The 23,803-nt window shown below is 36.7% G+C and overlaps 2 protein-coding genes and 1 pseudogene across 7 annotated transcripts; all 3 read left to right on the forward strand.

The window, feature by feature from the left end:
• Window positions 1-1,147: 1,147 nt before the first annotated feature.
• LOC103706294 (basic leucine zipper 23 pseudogene) lies at window positions 1,148-3,617 on the forward strand (annotated as a pseudogene). 3 transcript variants are annotated; one of them, XR_015968238.2, is made up of 2 exons: window positions 1,148-2,173; window positions 2,354-3,617. The product of XR_015968238.2 is annotated as a basic leucine zipper 23 pseudogene, transcript variant X1 (transcript). The 3 variants fall into 3 exon arrangements; XR_015968239.2 differs by having other exon boundaries at window positions 1,148-2,012; XR_016396251.1 differs by having other exon boundaries at window positions 1,148-1,779.
• A 7,110-nt stretch (window positions 3,618-10,727) lies between these two features.
• Window positions 10,728-17,573, forward strand: PPH (pheophytinase). Of its 2 annotated transcripts, none has more exons than XM_008790358.5 (6): window positions 10,728-10,893; window positions 11,299-12,098; window positions 12,597-12,823; window positions 13,493-13,684; window positions 13,828-13,984; window positions 17,086-17,573. In XM_008790358.5, exons 2-6 carry the CDS (start codon window positions 11,337-11,339, stop codon window positions 17,326-17,328), a joined length of 1,581 nt encoding a protein of 526 aa, XP_008788580.3. In that variant the 5' UTR covers window positions 10,728-10,893; window positions 11,299-11,336; the 3' UTR covers window positions 17,329-17,573. The 2 variants fall into 2 exon arrangements, with proteins under 2 accessions (XP_008788580.3, XP_008788579.3); XM_008790357.5 differs by having other exon boundaries at window positions 11,318-12,098.
• A 153-nt stretch (window positions 17,574-17,726) lies between these two features.
• On the forward strand, window positions 17,727-23,652 carry LOC103706331 (uncharacterized). Of its 2 annotated transcripts, XM_039124720.3 has the most exons (3): window positions 17,727-20,082; window positions 23,010-23,165; window positions 23,255-23,652. In XM_039124720.3, the coding sequence occupies exon 1, from the start codon at window positions 18,589-18,591 to the stop codon at window positions 19,741-19,743; it is 1,155 nt and encodes a 384-aa protein (XP_038980648.3). In that variant the 5' UTR covers window positions 17,727-18,588; the 3' UTR covers window positions 19,744-20,082; window positions 23,010-23,165; window positions 23,255-23,652. The 2 variants fall into 2 exon arrangements, with proteins under 2 accessions (XP_038980648.3, XP_089781130.1); XM_089925004.1 differs by having other exon boundaries at window positions 17,727-23,165.
• Window positions 23,653-23,803: the final 151 nt, after the last annotated feature.

The raw sequence follows: 23,803 nt of genomic DNA on the forward strand, positions 1-23,803 counted from the left end.
TACCCATATAAGTCTAGATCTTTGTTCATCTTGACATCTATCACCAACCTAAATGACTAATATTTCAGTTTTAATAATTCTTGTGAAAAGAAAAGGAAAGAATAGAAGTTTCATTCATTCTAATATCGTATCCATGGATATCTCAAGTTAATATTATTCTGTCTCAACCAACATAACTAAAAACAACATTTTATACAAGTACCAATCATAGTATTCATAATATTTTATACAAATACTGATCATAATATTCCTTTGATGTAAGACTAGGATCGTGCATTCTAACATATATAATGTGTAATTTGTTTTCGGACAATTTTGATGTTTATGCAAGAATTTTCCAAAATGCATTATTTTTGTCTGTAAACATTTTAAACTATATAGATCATATTCAACAATCGAGATCTCATTTCCATCCAAAGAAAAAAAAAAAGAAAACAAAAAAAGATTTCATTTTGCTACTCTAGTTAATGAATTTGACAATTAATGCAAAGCCTTTTCTTTATACTCCAATCATGTTATTTAATTACTAAAGTATATAATTGAAAACTAAAAATATACTTTGTTAATTATAATCTACTAGTTCTAAAAACATTAAATTTGAAATCAGCAGATTTTGTTAGTAGATCCTAGCAAAGTAAAAGATTTTCTAAGAGAAAGCAAGGAGACCATCCCATACTTTAATTACCCAAGTCCAAATACTTGGGGAATTAAGATTCGAACCCAAAATATATGGTTGCAAAGAAAAGAGGTGCCATCACTAAGACAAGAACAAACTTATCTAGCAAAGTATAAGATTAAATTAAAAACTCTCTTTTTTTGGCAGCCATTTTATACAATTTCATGACCACCAAAGCATTTTATAATTTTATTTGTAGATTTTTTGGTTGTCTAAATCATATTTAACAGTTTAGACTTGCATTTTGAATAGTCCACCATTAATTTGAATACTTAAACCTTTATTAAAAACTTGATGTTAGGGTTTGTTTGGTATTGCTCATTTATTTTTAGTCTTTATTTTTAAAAAATAAATCACAAAATTAAATTTTATTTAGAGCTATTATCTTTATTTTCTATTTTTAACAATTCTTTCTATAAAATATAAAAAATTCTGTCACTATTTTCAAAAATAATAAACTCATATTTTTACGACCGTCTCCTTCTATCGTCGCCGCCATTTCCACATCCACCGTCGACATGGCAACGCCATTGCTGTCAATATTTACAAAGGGGATTAGTTTCAATCTGGAATTTTTACATATGATACATGGCCATAAATTTTTTTCTTGTTTCCACTTCTCAAAAAAAGAAATCTTTTCTTGGTTGCAGGTTTTGACCTCAACTCGAAAGCATTTTCCAATAGCTTCCGATGGGGGTAACTGTTGCTATTCCAACCATCGGTCTTCCTCAACCAAAACACTTTGTAAAAGAGGGGGGAAAAAAAAGCAGCAATGGAAAGCTGCAAATTGGCCAACTTTTCGGGGTCAGCCTTCTGAGCTACTACTATAGTATAGCCCTTTTGATGATCCCAATACTTAGAGAAGCAAACTGACCTTTTTATCCTTCACCACCTCTTAGTCCATGGCAATTGGCATTGGGCATGTTGGTCATTTTATCGCTTTCATAATGCTAGAAAGGGAATTAGATGCAAAAGCTTTGACGTGTATGCAATCTAAACAGCGATAATATAAATTACAAAATCCGACCTAATGATACTAGATTTAGTACAGACATGTTTGCTTGAAATCTATCCCTAAGAAGCTACAAATATAGTATTGACAGGTGCGGAACTTCATCTCCTCCGAATCCTCCTTTCCCTTTTCCACTTCAATCAAATCAAGCCTCCGACCTCCACCTCTCATCTCCTCTTTAACAGATTCTGTTCCCTAAGAGCAATAGAAAGACAGATGAGGAGAAAAAGTTGACTCTTTTGTCTCCTCTGTGATATTGCCCTCCACTTGGAAGCTCTTGATGGTGCCCCTATTCTGAGCCAGTCGATAAATTTTTGCGCCAAGGTCTCATTTTGATACTTGATTTCGTCTCTTCAGGGAGAATCCCCATCTGATTATCTCTCCAATCTCACAGATCCATTATTTTCGTTTAGATGTTGTGGAACCAGTAATACTGTGATGAAATTAGGGTTCTGTTCCTCTGGTTGCAGTTTGTTTTAATCCTAGTGAGTAGACCTTTCTATCTATTTTTGGATTAAGGCCTAGTTGGAGTTGAGTTGAGTCGGACCAACTTTTCTATCTATTTGTTTCTGAATCTATAGTTCTGAATTCCATAAATTTGGTATTTGTAGTTGTGAAGCTGGGTTTTAGTTAGGCCTCTAATTTGGATGAATTAATAATGACAGGAAAGGGATCGTCTTGCGGGACTTCTTGATTGATACGAGACTCTTTCGTTTGCACTTTGATTTAATATTTGTGGTTTCATGGAGATATTTCGTTTGGATTTTCATAGTTTTCTCATACGGTGAATCTCTGTTTGAGAAAAGGTGGGTTTTTTTGGGGGGGGTTCTGGGCTCACTTAAATTTGCAAGGCAACTGTTTGGTATAATTCTTCAAAAAAAGAGTGGAAAGAGTTGCCAAGATAAATTTAGTTTTCTTTTCAATCAAGCAACATATGCAGTAAGGATGGATGATGGAGAAGTAGACCTTTCAAGCCACCTCCTGTTGCCAAACCCTGAGATGACTAACAGCTTTGACGAGTACTTGAGGAACAGTAGGACATGCACCCACACCCACACCTGTAACCCTCCAGGACCTGCAGCTGCCATGCATACCCATACATGCTACCACACGCATATGCAGGTTTTTGCCACCACTGATGGAGAGAGGGGAGGAGAAGAAGAGCTGAAGACATCACGGAAGCCATTGGGGAACAGAGAGGCTGTTCGGAAGTATCGGGAAAAGAAGAAGGCCCAAGCAGCTTATTTGGAGGAGGAGGTTAAGAAATTGCGCCATGCGAACCAGCAACTCTTGAGGAGATTGCAGGGGCAAGCAGCGCTTGAGGCTGAAGTGGTTAGATTGAGAAGCCTTCTCGTGGATCTCCGAGCAAAGATTGATGCTGAATTGGGTACCTTCCCTTTCCAGAAGCAATGCAGTGGTGTTGATTTAAGGTGCAATAATGCCGCACGATGTTTTGGTGGGAATGGGGAGGTGGCTGGTTGGGAAGGGAGCTGCGGACCTGCAGTTGTGGATTGTCAGATCAATCCAAATGGGGATATCAGGCAGAACTTGGAGATTTCTGAAGCTGTGAATTCGATGGGTGTTGTGGGGAGTTTGGTATCATCTGCTTCCCAATCTGAGTGAATTGCTTAGCTGAACTTGCAAGGTTTGAGCTCCTCAGCATCTTGTTATTTCCTTGGTTCTCATATAATTTCTGAGCTATCTTTTGAACTGCTTTGTCACTGGTGTTAATAGCATCCGGAGTGAAGATTTTTCGATACTAAGTATAAGAAATGATGACAGACTTGTTATAAGAATAATGTTCCACAGAAGGCGCATGCTTCCTGCCTGTAATGTGAATTGGAAGCTTTCTATGTACATAATAATCTAATGTCTTTTTTTGGGATCGATGTACATGGTAGTCGTGTAATAAAATCTGTTTTTTAGAAATTCTGATTGCCTGAGTTGTTCAGTGGTATTATCATATGTTTAACTTTTTTGGACTTTTTAGTTCTTCAAATATAAATTGCCAACTTGTTATATCTTATAGAACTGTATTGATATTTTCTATTATCTTAGAGGCTATATGAGATATTATTTTTCATTTCAAGTGGCGGAAATCCCTATTATGTTTATCAACTACAGGGGAAATACTGAGACATAATATTGGATCTGTTTAATATCTGAGCTATATATTATGCAATCCTCTTTTGTAGCTAGAAATCTCTGTTCATAATTTTGGCTTGCAAAAGACATCCCTGTATGTCCCAAGATGATTGCTTCTAACATAATACAATATTTTGCTTTGAAGAACTTTTCCAACTTATAGGTCATATAGAATCCAAGATTGGGATCTAATTCTATAGATTTTCCCCCCTTTTGGAAGAGAATAACATGCTTTTTAGTTGAAGTCTCTAGTGTTAGGCGATGTCTGGGAACGTAACTTACACCATGGAGTTTACAATGGTTGTATGTCATTTGTTTGGCAGAATCTTCAAATGCTTTTCAGGGCACACTCTTGGCTTAACTAGATGGCGTGGAGGTTGCTGAAGGGGTTATTAACTTGAAACAATAATTTAAGTCATCCTGTGAGCAAGCTATTAAATACTTTAGAAATTCTTTCTCAAGCGTTATTTTAGAATTATGTTATTATATTGTCTTATGCAATAATTTAGGTCATCATGGGAGCAAGCTATTAAATACTTCAGAATTTTTTTTCTCCAGCATTATTTAGAATTGTGTTACTGCTCTATCCTGGTAGGCAAGGAAGGAAACAGAATATCTTTTGGTTTCCAGATGGTTAGTGTGTGGTGTAGGTTAATTTACTGTTCCAGGTTCTAGGAATCACCTTGAACTGAAGCAAAGTCCCTTTCATGGGTATTAAGTGCTAAAAGCACTCGAGGAGGGGGAGTGGGTATTGAACTAGAAGCAAGTGATCATGCAAACTCTGCTTAAAAGATGTTTCAAAGCAACACAGAATATTTGGATTAATTTGGCAACAAACAGCTTTTTTTTGTTACCATAAATCGACTAAAGATTTGTCCAAAGATTTGTACTAATATACGGCAATCTGTTGTGGAAGATCTGGTAGTAATAGACAGAGACTGGAGGATGTTAGATTTATTCTTGACATCACAAGTGGGCTTATTGGTAAGAATTGAACGATTTCGTGGCTGGATTTGTGACCATGATCTCTCAACCTTTTCAACAACAGAGTGCAGAGTACTAGAACAGAAGAATGGAAGAAAAAGGAAATATCAGCTCTAATTCTTTTCAATAATAGTTTTTTTGTCTGTAAAAATTGATACAAGCTTATAAGCATGCTCAATAAAAGTGGCCCAAGATTTAGCATTGCTCATGGACTATAGTGAAATTATATTTGCTCTTGCTATCACTGTAAGATTATTATATATCTATAGGAATGTTCAAGATGTATTTCCCCTAAGCATTGGGAGGTATTGGTCAATTAGTCAATTGTCAGGGTTCCCTATATGTATGAGATCCTGAATTGTAATAAAAGAACACTTCCAGGACTGCTCTCGTTCAGTTCCTCATATTTGGAGACATCCAATCTGACAATTTTTGTTGTCAAATCAGTATTACTATGCAAATAGTTATTATTGTTCGCATTTTACTCACTGGTAAGTTATATAAATTAGAATGTATGCTAGACCAAGCTAAGACTGTGAATTTATCTAAATCAATAGTACCATCAAAAATAATTTGATCTGATACTGTCACAAACTATACGGTTACTATTATATAAAGAATATCCGTTACCCTGTGTCTGTATAAAACATTAAATTATCTGTATATGGAAACTGAATTCAGGCAAAAGAAATTGATCAGATTCTCTTCATGATAGAAGTGTCAATCTGCTGTATCTTTGTTCTTTTTTTTTCTTTTTTTTGTTACATCAATCTGCTATATCTTTGTTCAGGTAGCAAGAGGAAACTATGTAAAGGTAATATGTGCTAAAGTGAATAAACAATTTAACTTTATTTGTTTTGTTGTGAATATTTAATACCATAATGCCAATCAAATATGCATAAAAGTATGTATATGCCATTGATATAACCAGAGAAATGAGGCCAGACCGTGTAGTTGTAATGTGATGGAAGTAATAGTTTCTTCTGTTAAAAAAGATAAATAGACTGATTGAATATTAGGTAACCCTTTAGTTCTGAGAGATCTTGTCTGCTGACAAACAACAACAGGCATATCTAAGCCACTTGCACATTTTTATAACACTCCATGTCACTTAAATTACAAGATACCGCAACTTGGCTCTGCAATGTCACACTTCACATTGTCCTTGTACTAACTTGCACAGTTTGGAGCTTCAACTGACTGAACTAATACCTAATGATGATTTAAAGGATATAGAAGCTCTACTTTCTTGGTCAGATCCCATTAAATATATAACATATTATGTTTATTTATGGATCCTGGTGAGCTGCATGCCTTGATTACAACTTGTGAAGAAGCCCAGTTTATGATTACTGCTGACAAATTCTCTTTATGAGCGCAAACCGCTTTCGCATATCATTTCAGATCTTCCATTTCTTCGCTCTGTTTGAGTTCAACTAATTTCCCCTCATCTCACTATGTCTCCATAGTTCCTTTTTTTTGAAAACATCCGGACTACGATTCTTGTATAGAAAATGAATCTTGATGGTATATGGTAGTTCGAGTACTATTTTCATCTATTCATATGTTTTTTTGTTCCTGGCATCGATATGATTATGTTGTAACACAAGCAGTTGTAGGCATGCCTTTGATTCTGTGAATGGTAGCATCTCATCTCATCCCTTGTCATCTGATGCTGAAAAATATGTAACGATGCTGGAGAAAGAACTAGTTTGTTTCTGTCAAAGCCAGCCACCACCGTCGCCACTTAACCTCCACCTCCCTTGGCGTAGAAACTGAAAGTAGCAAGAGGAATAACATACTTACATACATATTCAAAATCCTATAATAAAATACGATCGGTGACTTAAAATAATACAATTAACGTATGGGTGTTTAAAGCGGTTATAATAAAAATAACACAAACATTGTATGTTCAAAGTGTTTTATTAATGAAGTATCATGTTTGACTTGATATAACACAATTACTATATAGATGTTTAAAGTGGTTATGATAAAAATAAGGCTTAATTACTGAAAAAAATTCTATACTTAAGCATCTGTTTCAATTTTCAATTTTTGCAATTGAGTATGGGTACTTTATAAAGTGTTGCAATATTAGCTTGCCATCAACTGGCATCTCATTTTGCTATTAAAGTGCCTCCGTGGAAATGGCATGTAAAATAACAATAATGAGATGGAAATGATGTGGAATAAAGAATTGGAAATGAAAGGCTTTTGTCCACCATCTTCCTCCTACCCAAACCCCTCCCCTCCTCCTCGTCCCTCCCCTCCCAACTCCCTCTAACTCCACCTTCCCTTTTCTTTACATTCCTCCTCGTCTCCTCTCCCCAGCTGCCGACTCCCACCCTGCTCTCAGACTCCACCCACACCTCTTTGATTTTAAAAATAATCACATATTTAGAACATATTTGGATATTTGATTTGACTTAAATTAAGCATATTTTTTTCAATTTAATTATTATTTTTAGATGGTTAACTATAAAGTGGTTATTGTTGATGATTTAATCTTTTGGAGGAGCATGTAAATTAGTATTTCATTTGTAAACTTTTCAATGCAAATAAGATTTTAAAATCTAAACTAGCATTGAATATAAGATGCCTAACTAAGAACAACTAGTAACTTTCTCATCCTACTACTGCCAACTTGCCAAGGGCTCTATCAACTGACATCTTCGAGAAGTTCCATAGGACTCTACAAGCTCTATCAAGGCTTGCATAGAATTCACCTAGTTAAAAAAAAAAAGAGCAATCACGAGTTAATATGTAATGAAGAGAGAAAAGCTTTCATAGATTGTGTAAATATGAGACCATGGGGTGCTCAAGCTCGGCTATTCTCTACTTCGAATATGACATAGGGTTCTAAGGCACTTGCAACTTACTCAAATATAAAAGAAAATAACAATTATACTTTAATACTTAGGAGTTTGAATACGATTTGTATTTTGAAAATAGAAGAAATTTGAAATAGCTAGGAATTCGAAAGAGGCTAAAGTTAAAAGAATTTATTAATCAAATAAGAATAGTAAATTGTAAACTATTTGAGACTCAAATTTTAAGCGTAGCACGCATGCATCACAAGTTTTGACTATGAAAGAACTTACTCTAATACCATACTAACGCAAGCAGTGTTAGGGCGGCACCGCTAAGCGGCACCTTAGCGGATGATTGGCAAAACCAAAATAGTTCTAACTAGACCAGAAGATATAGATATTTAGGATTAAAAGAAAGAAAATAAAATTTCAAAATCTAAACTAGATATGAGATGCCTAAGTTAAGGATAACTAGTTGCTTTATAGTATCACTACTAAAGGGCCTCTTTATTACCAATGATTCTACCAGCTAATACCTTGGAGGCTCGAGGGACTCCAACTAGCTATATTGTTACTCCCTAGAATCCACTTGAGCTTGTGCAAGATCCACGACACAAAACAAAAAAGAAAAAAATGGAGCAACTATAATTTAACATGTACTCAAGAGAGAAAAGATTTCATTGGTTGTATGAAACTGCGTATATAAAGGGGGTATTTGTAGATTCCAGGGCTTTATACTAAATAAAAGTTAGGATTTCTCAAAACTCAATTCAAACTCGACGAACTTGTGAAGCAAAGTTTCTACGGCTAAATCTTACCTTAAGAGCATTAACTAGGACTCTAACAAGTATTTATAGAAGAAAGACATAAAAATTTGACTATAAATATTAGAAAATTCATCGCTAAAATAATATATTGTGCTATGATATTCTTATAATTGTCTTAAAATGTATCAGCAATCATGATAGGTCTCTTGTAAAATGACCATAACTTCTTTATTTGAGCTCTTATTAAGGTGATTCAAGGTGTATTGTGGGATAACTCGATGATGAACATGAAAGTCATTTGAGCTTCATATTAAATCTGTGCTAACCAAGATAAAAATATCTTTTGGTTAATGTGTATATATCTATATCTAGTACTACGACTTAACTTAGTATTGCCCAATTTTTATAAAAGTTATCCATATCAGACACTTCTGAGTCAAGTTTCACCTAGTGTACTTCCTCTTTCAAGAATTGGATAGGTTCGGAGGTCATCCAAGGATTCTTGTCGGTCTTGCTCCAACATAATTCTCGATGCCTCCATAGTATCTCTCTCCTTCTTGATGATAGCTGACCTATCTCTAATAAAGCCAATCGTCACTGAATTTGGTATGATATGGTTCAATATCAAGATACCACAGGGTAGTGCGTTCTTGGCTTGCATTCCTACTTATCTTGACATACTCAAACCCAAGCCAAAGACATGAATGATCTTGTGATATTTTATTACTTGAATCCTGACATGACTTGATCCTTCAATGGTTTGGTCTGAAACAAAATTTAGACCCAAAATGTTAGTAGATCTAGATATAAGTTTATTATAATCTTGATTAAACCTAATCTGATAACAGGCCCTGTGCCCTAGTTGTCATACTGCCCTGGTTAGCAACCAAAAGTTGCAGGTTTTCCTCTTTTTTTCTTAAATAAAAGATTAATTAATGTAATCATTTTTCATGCTTGATCTTTTCTTCCTTCAATATATATAAATATTAGTATATCAATATTATTCATTTTTTCTTGTTTATATGTTAGCATTATTTTCAATATATTATTGTACACTAATATTGGATGAACGAACTTGTCAATTTCTAGAAAAACCATCTTTTTATGTATTATACTCATACAATATTCTAACAACATTTTTATCCTTAGATGGCATCAAAATAGCATAACAGCAAAACCACAATTATTATTTGAGATAACTGTATTTATTTGAAAAAAAAAGATGCTATTCAAACTAAATTTACCAAATATTAATATTACTTTCAAATAACTATCCAAATAATTAAACTCACCTAATATAAGCCTACTCACCTCCGAAAACACTAATTAAATGTTTTGCATAAAATGGAGCAGTGAAGTCTAACTTTTTCTAGAAAATAAAAATAAATACTAAGATTTTGAACAGTATGGTTTACATTGCTCTTATTCAAATAAATTTTTTTTAGTAAAGAATTTTTTTTTTTGGCATGAATACCCACCTAATCTCTAATTTTGCATGAATATCCTTCCGAAATTGATATTTGCATATATACCCTTATAAAATACTTGTTTTACTATTCTATTTTTTTTATTCTTGTTTTTGCATATGTATTCACACCATCCAACGTCGTTAAAAAATTAACGATTTCAAATTAAAATGATTAAAATATTTTTAATGAGTAGATATGCAAAAAAAAAAAATATTTATAAGGCGATCATGATGGAAAACAAAAGTAATTTTAAAGTTCTATTTATTTTTAATAAAATAAATATTTTTTATTAACGGTATTAGAAGAATCGTTATATTAGGGATATTTGTATAAAAAACAATATTTTATAAGATTACAAAAATAAATATAAATTTTAAGAGAGTATTCACATAAATTTAAATTTTTTAAAAAAATATTTATGCAAAAAAAATCCAAAAAAATAACTCCAGATGCTAATTATCCAGATCCAATTTTTTTAGGAACCTACGACCCAATAGCTAGAGAAATGTGGACGCTAAGATTCGGTTGAGTATTTAATTTAAATATTACAGAGCCGGGCCCAGTCCCTGGCCGACCATTCCGCCAAAGCCTGTTCGCAAACAGACAAATGGGCGCGGGAAAAAATCAACCGCTCGCGGGTGCACGCAAAGAAATCTCCCTCCTCCCGTTGTCTTGGCTGCACGCAACGTGCACGATTAAAACTGCCCCACCTGTTCTCAGCCGCATGTAATGGTTAAAACAGCAAACATACTATCAGACAAATCAGAAGCCTCTGACATGTGGGTCCCACTGAAACTACACCTCTCTCTATCTCTCTAGCCGCTTCCTCGCTCTCCACAACGTTCCATCATGTTTTGTATATGTTTTTCTTTTTTTTTATTCTCTTTAAATTCTCCGAGCTGCTCTTGTCCCCTCGGGGGTGGCTTTTCCCTCTTTCTTTGGAAGCGAAGGTGGAAACTTTAGAAGGAGGAGAAGAAGATTAACGAATAAATCGAGTTTGATCGATCCGTCGACCTAAGAACTAGAGGTATAACTGAAACCCTCTTTTAAATTCGTTCCAAAATAATTTCTTACTACCTAGTGGTTGTTTAAGGAAAAAAAGTTCGTGTTTTTCTTTTTTTTTCCTTTTTTTTTTTGGACGACATGCTCAAAATCCGTTTTTTTCCAACAAGTTCTTATCTTTTTCTTGTATTCTAAAGTTCTAATTAGAATTCCAAGGAGCCGTGTTACTATTACTCAAGAATCGGGCATATATTTTATTCTTCTGAGGCTTTAGATTTGTTTGTATTGTTTCGGGCTTAGTGGATTCATACGACTAACTTGCCTTTTCTGTAAATTTTAAGATCCTATTTGCGGCACATAGTTCTTTGATTCTATTTGCCAGTTTAATCATCTTAGTTTAATATGAGTTTGGGTCCTTGTTGGTTGAAAGGGTAAGTTGATTCTGGCAGGGCAAGTAGCCTTCGAGAGATGGAATTGCTTTCTATTAGCTGCACCTCTGTGCCGTGCCATCACTCTGCTACTCTGAACTGGAAAGTTGTAGATAATAGCCGAAGTTTGAAGAATTCCAAGCTCTTTCCCCATAGAAAAACTGGAATTTTCTGTGTTGCAACCAAACGCTCTTGGGGTTTAGGGAGTTCTCACAAGGACAGTAATAAGGTTGAGAATCTCTATCAAAAAGAAGAGACTAGATTGTTAAGTCTGCTCGAAGGCCTCCGGAATTGTGCCGTTGCTGAGAATACAACTGAAACTTATAATTATTATGTGACGGATGGAAAAGTTGGTCTGAGGGACATTCCCAGGAAGGTCGACGAGGTCAAGAAGGTTTTAATTCCAAGTTTACCTGATGAATCTGAGGGCAATCCTGGTTCTCCAATCAGTAGTTGTTTTTGGGAATGGAAGCCAAAATTATCGGTGCATTATGAGAAATCTGGGTTGGAGAATGTTAATGCGCCAAACGTGCTCTTTCTTCCTGGTTTTGGGGTTGGGTCTTTTCACTATGAGAAGCAGTTGAGAGATCTGGGCCGTGATTATAGAGTGTGGGCATTGGATTTCCTAGGACAAGGCCTGTCATTGCCGACCGAAGATCCAGCTCCTTCTGACAAGCCAAGAGAGAATTCTGAAGAGAGCAATGCAGTGTGGGGTTTTGGAGAGGCTTCCAAGCCTTGGGCGCAAAACCTAGTCTACTCTGTTGATCTTTGGCAAGACCAAGTTAAGCATTTCATTGAACAGGTATACTTGCTAGACTCTCTATTTATGCAGGTTCTAAATTTTTTATTTAACTTACTTAGAACAAACTATTTTGAGGGTCTTTTCTTTAGTTAAAAAAGCTCTTAGCTAGATCGTGCCAGATGATCTTTAACTTTTCTCGATAAATGCATAAGGAATTGTTACTTAACTTGCTAGCTCTCATTCCTCCATTAATTAAGAGCTAATATTAGAAAATTCAAGAACTTTTTTTTAGAATATTTATTTAACCTTTTATATCTTCACGTCCGCAAATACCTAGTTTGCAAAGTAACCAATTTCGCCATCATGAAAGCTCTATACTGTACCACTGAACTCATTATCTTTGGTCCTTACATGTCTGGTTAGTGGAGTTGCATACTGATATTAAACGTGCAATAACACGGACTTGAAGCCACTTATAACTGATTCTGTATCACTCATATATGTAGTTAATCGACTTCATGGTTGAAATCAAGCTTTATATTTGATATCATTTTACAGGTTATTGGTGAACCAGTTTATGTTGTTGGGAACTCTCTAGGAGGCTTTGTTGCTATGTACTTTGCAGCAAACAACCCAGAGCTAGTAAGAGGAGTTACATTGCTCAATGCAACACCATTTTGGGGATTCCTCCCTAACCCCACTAGATCACCTAGGCTGTCCAAATTGTTTCCATGGGCTGGGACATTTCCTCTACCTTCAAGTGTGAGAAAGCTCACTGAGTTCGTGTAGGTATTAGTAACTTACTATGATCTTTTCATCATTTTATGACTGCAAATCATTGCAAGTTTCTGTTTTTTCTGCATATGTATGTATCAACATGAGTTGATTTCTCCACAGATGGTTGTGGTCAGTTCCATATTAGAATAATTTTCTAATGAAGTATATAACATAAATTTTTTGAACAATTTATTATGCTCTGGGTTCTCTAATGACTCAGGTTTGACCAGGGATTTTTTTTCCTGCCTGACTTGCTTAAGAAACAATTCTGGAAAATGGTCTCAATCATTTGTAGTATGGATTAAGTTGGTCAAGTCAATTAGAGGAACCATTTGGTGTACTCCAGCTATCTGGGCCCCAAGTGGGTCATCTTGACATCGTTCCTGATTCCATGGATGGTTTGATAATAGATCCATATCCAACCATTGGATCAGCACACCATTTTGGGTCTATATTTTTCTGGACTCCGGTGGAAACCCAAATATTTTGCAACTTTTGCAATCTTACAAATATGATTACTGTCAGTTTAGGGTAAAAGCAAAATTCATTTTCTATGCTTTTATTTGATGTTTTCTAATCATCAAGTCATATACATAGGAGAACTTATAAGCTTAAATATTTCCATTCTTTTTATATTTAAATAAGAATGAGGTGAGATGGTCTTTTCTATGATTTAGATGGCAGAAGATAAGTGAACCCAGTAGCATACTGGAGCTAATAAAGCAAGTTTACGTTGACCGTTCTACAAAGGTCGACAAAGTCTTCTCTCGCATAGTTGAAACAACACAACATCCTGCAGCAGCTGCATCATTTGCCTCAATAATGTTTGCTCCCAAGGGACAGCTATCCTTCCAGGAGGCCTTGTCGAGGTATCAGTGGAACCAAACTATTAGATGCAAGTCAAAATCTTCCATATCCATGCAGAAGAATTGTTCAAAGCTTGTAACCTTTATGCCCTTAACATACACAAGTTGCTTACTGTTTTGTCTCTAATTTTTTCTTCTGAATGTAGGTGCCAAATGCAAGACATTCCCATCTGTCTCATGTATGGCAAAGAAGACCCCTGGGTTAGGCCTGTTTGGGGCCTTAAAGTGAAAAAACAATTGCCAGAAGTACCATATTATGAGATTAGCCCGGCAGGTCACTGCCCCCATGACGAGGTTCCTGAGGTATGTACCATTTATCATTTTTGATTTTAGATCTGGAACTTTTTAATTTGGGTTGACTGCACAGAAATTTGTAATTTGATTGATTATCTTGCGAATTTGATATGCTTCTTGAGTGACAAATGGCAAAGGTTAGTCCAAAAAACTACCTTATACCTTCAAAGTCACATTGCTAAACCTGCAACATTTTCTGGATCCTGCTGAATACGTGTTACAGTAATAGCCCATAGCTAGCCACTATTTAACACCTGAAATCAACTAAATCTAGCTAGAATTATTGGATACCCCACTAAATCAAAATTCAACTGAAGGAAGCGTGATGTTTAGAGAGATTTCATAATTCATCTTTTTACAAGTTTAGGAACATTGCAGTAGCAAGTCAGCCCCCAATTCTACTGTTCTATCTGGATGTCTGGTTTAAATACTTTTGATAATGAATAAAAACTTTATGTGGTGTAACCTAACCATAATTTATTTGACTGAGAAAGTGATCTGCTATGCCTTGTAAGAAGATTTTTCTTTAGCTAGTAGTCAAACGGAGCACAAGAACTGAAGTCCTGCAAGAATGTCCTAGGATATTATTATTTTAGTACTATTACAACTTGCACTAATCTTCTAGTGATTTCCAAATAGATTGGGGTTGTTATTTTTGTGATTTGCGATGTGATTTTATTGTTGGCATTGGTGACAACATGATTTGAACCGTCTTTTTCTTTCTATTGTTTCCAATGTTGTTACACATTCACTGATGTTGGAGAGTATGTTAGTATATAATATTGGTCGCAGTTAAAACTATTGTTACTCATTTGGTGAAAGTCCAGTTTCATCCTTGGTGTTCTTTTTGTTGCCATAACATCTTACTCTTCTGAAGCAGTAGGAAACTAAGGGGCATGCAAGAAGTATAGAATAGAGAAATTTCAAAGAAAAAAAGAAATGAGAAACAAGGGATTACATTTACAACAAATTAGATAGATTCTATATGTTATTGAAAGTTCATCTGGATAGCAGATTGTCAACAATTCAAATACAGAAGTTGTTGATTCAGACTGGAAATCTACTTAGGACTACTGTTATAGATGAAAGCCTACATCACATTTCCATTCGTGTACTTAGAAATCATAAGTTTTCATTTTCAATAATATCTTATAAGTAGCAATCTTTTTAGACTCATAAATACATGCATCTGGCACTCCAGTGATCTGAAACAAATCCTCTGAGTGTACAAGATAACATTCATCAAGATTAGAATGACAAGCTAAATTTTCTATGCTCTTGTCTGTAGTATGTAGCCAAAACATGTCCAATAGACCTACAATCTGATAGGCACCAGGAATGTTCTACGCTGAGCTCCTTGTCAGGAAAATAACTTGTCTTCCATGATTCCATCTTAACGGTAACTTAAGCTCTTCTTCATCTTGGGGGGGTTTGCAGTTTTTTTTTTTTGATGGGTAATGAAAGATGAAAATGCTTTGCATATCACCACATGTGCTCCTAATGTCCCCCTTTCTTATGCAACATGTTTTTTGGTAGCAATCATAAAAGAACATGATGAGAAGGAGAATTTGGTGAAAATGCTGGAAGATGTTTGTTATGCAAACTCATGTGTCACAAAGGTTGACAATCTTCTCCTATATGCTGCTGCCAATTTAAATCAGAAGCTTTGATCAATGTTTCCAAAATTTAGTGAACTTCAATTTGAAGGTTAGATAAAAAACAGTTGGAATCCATTGTAGGACCTTTTCTTTTTTTTGTGTGTGTGTGTGAGAGAGAGAGAGAGAGGGTTTATCTAGGCTTGGTGAAGCTGTTTGTTGCACTGTGTGCATGCTATATCAGACTGGTCCATGATAACTACTGGGAGCCGGTTATAGACAGGCTGTCATCTTGTTCATGAGAAGCAAAGAAATAAAACAATCACCAACTCTCATAACTGCAGTACAGTTGGGCTTTATTCTTGAAATTTTTTTGGTATTGCTAATGAAATCATCGGATAAACCCGACAAGCACATTCAAGCTGCATTTCTGGGCATATCTAACAGTTACATGAGAGTTCTTATCGAAAAACATTCACAGTTATGGCCTACCGATTAACTTACTAGTGTACTCTTGCTCTGCCATCAGATAGGGCCTTGAAAATGGATATTGACCGTAGCTGCTAGGTAGTAGGGTATTATTTACCGCAAGAGACTCTTATGCTGCACATATGCGTACTCAGTAGATTGAATGATCACAGCATTGGAGTTCTCATGATGAAGTCATTGTTATGTGGATTGGAAAAGATATTGCATATTTTGTTTAAAGATTGGTAAGCAAACCTGTTCTTACCTTCGCATTGTAATGCTCTCATTTAACAAAAAATATAGTTGTTGAAGATTCATAATACATATTGCAGGAACATGATTTGTAGTAAGTAACAGCTGGAGCACTAAAAGTTCACTTGCACAAAGCTAATTTCTAATAAATTAGCATATGAAGGCGCTCACTACGAAGACGTAAGTTCTACTATCTAGGACATTAGACTTCCATGACATTTTTAGGTTGTCCGACCTGTATTACACTAACCGACCTGTATCAACAGATGTAAGTTCTACTATCTAGGACATTAGACTTCTATGACATTTTTAGGTTGTCCGACCTATACTACCCTAACCGACCTGTATCACCTTGTACCAACCTTGTACTGCCCAGTATTACTTGGTAAACTTTTTCTTTTTTTTTTTTTTGACTTATTTGAACTGGCAGGTGCTGACCTGTGCCAATCCTTACCATCTCCATATTGTGTGTGTTGTACAATCTGATGACTTGTGTCCATAATTTGATTTTTAGTCCTTGACGTCACTACATAAACTTTACTTTGAGCACCACTCTCTCTAAATTGAAATTACTTCTATTTGTTCACATCCAATAAATGCTAGAATATCTGCTCTTTCTTTATGCCTGGTTCTGCCAAATGAGCTGAAAGTGCTCATCTACTTTGGTATTTTTGCATTTGTGCAATAACGTAGTTTCAGTGTACTCAAGTGTTTATTCGATACTTTATAAACTTGAGTATCTAATTCATGGGAAAGAAGATGGTATGAGGAGGATGATTCTTTTGTGGCCAACAGGTTGTAAACTTTTTGTTGCGTGGGTGGATTAAGAACCTCGAGTCCCAAGGCTCTATTGCATTGCCTCTTCTTGAAGAACCTGATTATGTTCAAGATGGTATCTCTGGAGAACTGGAGTATGTCAGAGAAGGATCACGACGATCAGTTCAAGTACGGTTTTTTGGATCAAAAATTTCTGTTTGGAACCTGATAGGCTCTTTTCTGAAGTCCAGTGTTGCAAATTTTCAAATCAATCCCAGATAGAACATCTCATCATGCTCTTTAAGCCACTGAAAATTTTCTTCCTGATTGTGTATTGTTTATTCTTGATGAAGCAAAATTAGTAGGTGCGTTACATGCCTAAAATTACGGGCATGACATCAATACCTTGTTGTCTCACTGCAGTCCTCAACTGCTGTATGGATAGAGATGCACATCACCAAGAACACATTCTGCTTGCAATGCATGTTTTATCAGCTCTTCCATATTCTAAGAGTTGCTGAGAAAAAGTTTCTGCTGTGAAAATGGAATATTTGTTTAGCAACGTACTATTATTAATCTTGAATAATCCTTGATTTACTTGATAAACCAATGCAATCACTGAAAGGAGCATTCAGAAAACAGTAATTGTGAAACCATCATCTTGTAAAGCAGATATTTAGATCATGATACTTCCAAATTGCATGTAGAACTATGTCGCCCTACCGACCGTTTGAAGATCTTAAAGGTTTCCAAGTTTTATGTTAGTGAGATATCTAACCTTGAAACCCAGCTACCAGGTTTTGGGTCCACAATAACATAAAGCAAACAATGTTCATAAGGAATTATAAAATCATATTTAATGGTGAATTGTATTCTACCATGGCTATTTTTGTTATAAGTAATATTAGTAGATTAATATACATCCTTGGTGCAGCACATCATAAAGAATTTAGAAAAATTGAAAACAAAAGGTGCTGCATGTCTTTAGCATCTATAATTTATATGGATGGGGGTCTCTTTTTTTAAATAAAAATACAAGTGTGTCACGCATGCCACACTCCAAATTCTCCTAATTGAAGGGGTGAGCAAGGCTTGAGAGAAGATCTTATCAAATAAAGTGGGTGGAGGACACAATTTATTTTCATATATCGTTCGGCATTGAAGTTGTACTGATAAAATAAATAAGAGATAAAATAAAATTTCCACCCAACAAATTATGTCGTTTCTAAATTTACTTATGATATGATCTAAATAATGATGACTTTCATGGGTCATGATTTGTAAATCATGACATTTGGGTTGAGTTGGGCTGGACTAGATTATGGAATCATCTTAATATTTTGACTAATTTTTGACCTTGTTAGTCTACGGATTGGGTTCAAATAGCTCCATTTCAGACCCAACCCAACCCAATCCTCATATCCAAATTAAAAACAGACCCATTTGGATACTTAAATTCTTCCCTGAGCCTCCCACTTCGCACTGAGAATCCTCAAAACACCCTTCTTCTCCTCCTCCTTTTCTATATCTCCCATTTCTCAGATGTCTTCTCTCTTCTTCAAACGAATCCTCTCCTTCCATTACTCCGCTCCAACCATATTCTCCAGATTCTTCAGCAAATCTCTCTCCACCGACCCTCCCCCTTCCCCCTCCTCCTTCACCGTCCAATTCCTGGTCTCCTCCTGCGGCCTCTCCTTAACCTCCGCCCTCTCCGCCGCCCGCCGCCTCCACCTCGATCCTTCCTCCGCCGCCAACTCCCTCGCAGTCCTCTCCCTCCTCCGCTCCCACGGCCTCTCCCCCTCCCACATCGCCCGCATCGTCTCCGTCCGCCCCTCCCTCCTCCGATCCCGTCCCGACCTCACCCTCTCCCCCAAGCTCTCCTTCCTCTCCTCCTCCCTCCCCCCCTCCCATCTACCCCTCCTCCTCTCCTCCTCTCCCTCCCTCCTCTCCTGCAGCCTCCAATCCCACATCATCCCCGCCTTCTCCCTCCTCCGCCTCTTCCTCCCCTCCCCCGACTCCCTCCTCCTCGCCGTCCGCCGCTTCCCCCGCCTCCTCTCCTCCAACTTCCCCTCCACCGTCGCCCCCAACGTCGACCTCCTCCTCTCCCGCGGCGTCCCCGCCCCCCACATCTCCGCCCTCCTCGCCGCCCAACCCCGCGCCCTCACCCTCCCCCCTGCCCGCTTCGCCGCCGCCGTCGACTCCGCTGCCCGCTTCGGCGTCCGCCCCGAGACCGCCATGTTCGTCCACGCCGTCCGCGCGCTCAATGCCATGCGGCATTCCACCTGGGACGCCCGGCTCGCCTTCCTCCGCCGCTCCCTCGCCTGGTCCGACAAGGAGATCGCCATCGCGTTCCGCCGCGCCCCGCTGTTCGTGCTCGTGTCGCAGGAGAAGATGAGAAAGATGGTGAGGTTCTTTGTGAACGAGGTCGGGTTGACGCCCAAGGTTCTCGCCCGGCAACCGAAGCTGCTGATGTATGGGCTGGAGAAAAGGCTCTTGCCGAGGTTCAGGGTATATCGTCTGCTGGAATCCAAGGGACTGCTTAAGAAAGATGGGAATAGTAAGAGGAATAAGTTGGGGCCATGGTTGTTTGCTTGTAACGAGAACGAGTTCTTGGAGAAGTATGTGATCAGATACAGCAGAGAGGCTCCGGAAGTGAGGGATGTATACTGCAGCAAGATCGGAGTTGAGGAATCGTAGATGAAAACTTCTAAAAAAAAATGTCGAACATCTTGGATTGATTAACGCGACTTTGGAAATAAGTTCTGAAGCAAGCTGCTGGCGCAATTTTTTGCTCATGAGGGTCCCTCTTTTTTTTGTCTCTGGATTGGTTATTTGAAGATTCTTTAGTAATCCCAAATGATCATTCTAAGAAGATAAAAAGGATGCATTGAAGAAAAAATTCTATCCGAAGGGGAAAAAAGTTGTTTTTGTTTTGCTCGATTCATGGATGAAGTTCATGGGGACATGTGAGTTGTAATTCAGAAAGAGAAGGGGAACAATCGCCATCGGTTGCGAGCCTCTAGCCGGAGCCATATGGTATGTTGAGGTTCGAGATGTCAAAAGTTATTATGTCAAACACCTTCTGATTTCGTACATCATTTCCAGGAACTTCATTATGGTTTGCATTTCTCATGCTGTTTCACTCGTTTATAAACTTCTCAATAACTCTTCTTCCTTAACTTTAATCATTCTCACTTACTGTCCTATATTCTGGACATTCTTTCTTTTTATGCACTGAATTTCTTTGAAGCACAATGTACTTTGATAATTTGTGACTCATTTCATGCTTCTATTGTGAATGCATGCGCTGCTGAATTTTCTTCATAAAGATAATGATTGAGTTATGTGAGATCAGAACTAAAACTTTCATTGACTCTCCATATTCTTTTTATATGGTCAAAAAACATGCAAACAGGGAGGGAAGATAAATGTTAAGCATTAACTGGAGTATCCTTAAGTATCATTATGAAAATTGAGCTACTAACCTGTATATTCGTATTGAATTTTATCATCCTCCAAGAACAAATCTAGAACTGATTTCAAAAACTTTGTTCAGGCAGTTATTAATAGAAGCTAGACTGAATCTGTAACATGATTCATGCAGAAGATCTGAGAACTAAGCTAATGAAAGCTCAGGCCTAATAAGCTTACTATCCCTTTTTCTAATGAAGTTGGTCCATCTATTTATTGATAATTTGACTTTTAATATTATTTAGCTGACCATTATTATATGTCTAATATGTTGGTCAGTACTGGTTCATGTAGATCAACATTGGTCCATGCCAGTTTTTACTCTCGAATTCTTCCAACCAAGACACTTCCTACACATGAAGAGGTATATTTGCAAATGATCAAAAGTAATAACAATTTGTGTAGTTACCATTCAATTTTCCTTCCACCAACTCTTTCTGTCAAAATCATTTCTAGAGCATTGGAAATGGGAACTTCTGTCCTCATCAGGAAGGATTTTCTCAAGGTCATTTTTATGAGAAAAATCAACCTGCTACTGTTTGTGGGAAGCAACAGTATACTTTCTCACAGTCAGCAATATGCATGTTAAGCAACTAATATTTATAAAATGGCTCCGCTTGCATGGGAAGACTTCATCCAACTTCTCTTTCAATCTCATTAATAGTGCTCACATCTTTATTTTGATACGCTTGATTGAGTATATTGATAGCTTTTCTTTTTATATTTATTAATCCACCTTTCTTAATTATGGTTCTGCATATATGAGCATGATGGTGGCACTGTGGAAGGAGTGCACAAAACACAGTAAAAGAAGACATAACAATGATATTTGCCATTGTGTACATGGAATATAGAAAACTTCAAAGATTTTCATTGAGTTTTGCAGAGTTGAACAGTCAATTTAAGTTGTAACTAACACAATTGCTAAAAAAATAGAAAAAGTGTCACAAGAACTTACTCAAAGATTCACATCTATTCTTCATCAACGTCTTCATAAAACATATCAATCTTACTTAAATGGTTCGAGCTCCAATTTTTGGTTGTTGCTTATGTAGGGTGTGACTGGCCAAGGATAGGAAGGTTTTTCCAGCAGGAAGATTTGGGATGATAATAAAACACAGGAAGAGTTTATTGGGAAGAGCGTAGGAGTAATGTCAAGATAGGGAGACTATGCTTACAATTTAATTGGTATTCCCGCCATCAAGGCTAACTCAAGTCCAATACTGATGCATCATTAAATAGTCTCAGTTGGAGAATGAATGGCCTACCAGCAAAAGTGTGAACTACTGGTACAGGGATTTGTGATCATCTGGGAAGCATTGATGAGGGCCAAATAACTGGACATAAAAGGGACTATGAATATACAACAGAATCAGGCTTGGAGGTTGTCATTTTCTTATCCATCTTATAGAAGTAGAGGACAAAAGTGTGAACTACTGGTACAGGGATTTGTGATCATCTGGGAAGCATTGATGAGGGCCAAATAACTGGACATAAAAGGGACTGTGAATATACAGCAGAATCAGGCTTGGAGGTTGTCATTTTCTTATCCATCTTATAGAAGTAGAGGACATTTCCATATTTGGTCTTTTGCTATAATAGTTACAAGTCCGTTGAATTTGCCAGGGGCTTGTGATAGGAATCTTTTAAGATACCTATGCAAGTAGCTCCAAGTTTAATTAGGATGCAAAACTTTGATGTCAGGCTGCGAAACCAACTTGCTCATCTGAACTAACCGACATCAGAACATCATTAACCAATAACCCATGATACCTGAGCCACATTTAGCTGATGGATAATTCACAAAATATGTAAGTTTTTGGATATTGGTGATTAATTAGGTCAATTATTTTTTATTTGGTTTGACTAACGAAAGATAAGATAATTTATAATTTTTTAATCTGTCAATTATTTGGATTGTGGATGGATCCATTACTTTTATTTTTTTGATTAGAGGTGGAGTCATTACTTGGTTGACTATGTTGTTTGCAACCTTGTACAATCTTCTAATCATGATCACCACTAATCATGTGTTCAGAGAAATTCCTGAATTGTGCATTTCGTCATGTTGAGAAGTAACATGCACGCACACATTCAAGCCACTTCCTGTACTACCCATGTTTGTTATGTAATATCTTTAGATGCCACTAGTTGGCATATGGTTGCAACCAACTTTCTTCTCTTATTGTAAGCTATAAGTTCACTTTTGGATAAGGTAATGTTATGAGTACAATGATGTTTGACCAATTGAGTAGTTCACAATGGAATGGAAGATGGAAGTAGGACGGTTCAAGAACACCGTCCTGGAGCTTTGTTTTATTAACTGGCAATAATTATTTTTTAAAAAGGAAATCGATAAGTAATATCAGCAGGTAGCAGCAAGAAGAGCATTGCTGTAATGATAGTTGAGCTATGACTTCTACTTCTTTTTGGTTAAAAGATGAGCTTCTCTCTTCAAATTATTGTAACACCCTCGCATATGTGACTTTCAGAAAATTCCTGTACACCAAAGCAATTTGCAGACTCACAGGAGTTGCTAGGAAAATTGGCTCTTTAGAAATATGGAAATCATGCATGTGGAGCTTCTCATGTCATTCATACCTCTGCCTGTCATAGATCCAACATTGCTGATCCTAAATCTTTTCAAGGTAACAATGATATGAAAAGTTAATCATCCAATTCTTCACATCATTCTGCTGAAATTTAAGAATTTACAGATTTCAAATGGCTCTTACAGGTACGTTATACATGCGAATATCAATGATATCTACTGTGTGATAAATATGCCGTCTCCCCGTATATACTGATAGATAGAAGGCCCTTCAATGTCCATCTCAGCATTGGATTAGATTTGTTGCCGGCAGGGGGACTGTTGAGCCATACGAGCTCTCCGTGGTGGCTAACGAAGTGAAACCGCCCCTTGTAGTGGTATGGCACACTGATGGATAAGCTTGCAAAGACAGATTCTGCCCAAATTTCAGGCCTTAATTTTGGATTGGAGCCTTTAATCAGCCAAATGAAAAGATATAATAATCTAATTTGCCAACAACATATGCAAATTGTAAATTAGTTCAAACCAAATCAATTCATAAGTTTTACTGTAATACGAAAAGATAACCAAATAAAAAAAAATATCTGAAGAAGTTTCTGCATTATTTGTTATTTTGTATTTGAAATGGTATTGATGCAAAATATAAATTTATAGAGATAGAGATGCAAAATCGGAGACCGTAAGTGCCTGTATTGAAAAACTGGGCAAGGTTGCATGTCCGGTGTCCCACATGCC

The sequence above is a fragment of the Phoenix dactylifera genome, chromosome 8, assembly GCF_051530095.1.
Source record: "Phoenix dactylifera cultivar Ajwa chromosome 8, Ajwa_hap1_PhDact_Kaust_v1.1, whole genome shotgun sequence".
NCBI lineage: Eukaryota > Viridiplantae > Streptophyta > Magnoliopsida > Arecales > Arecaceae > Phoenix > Phoenix dactylifera.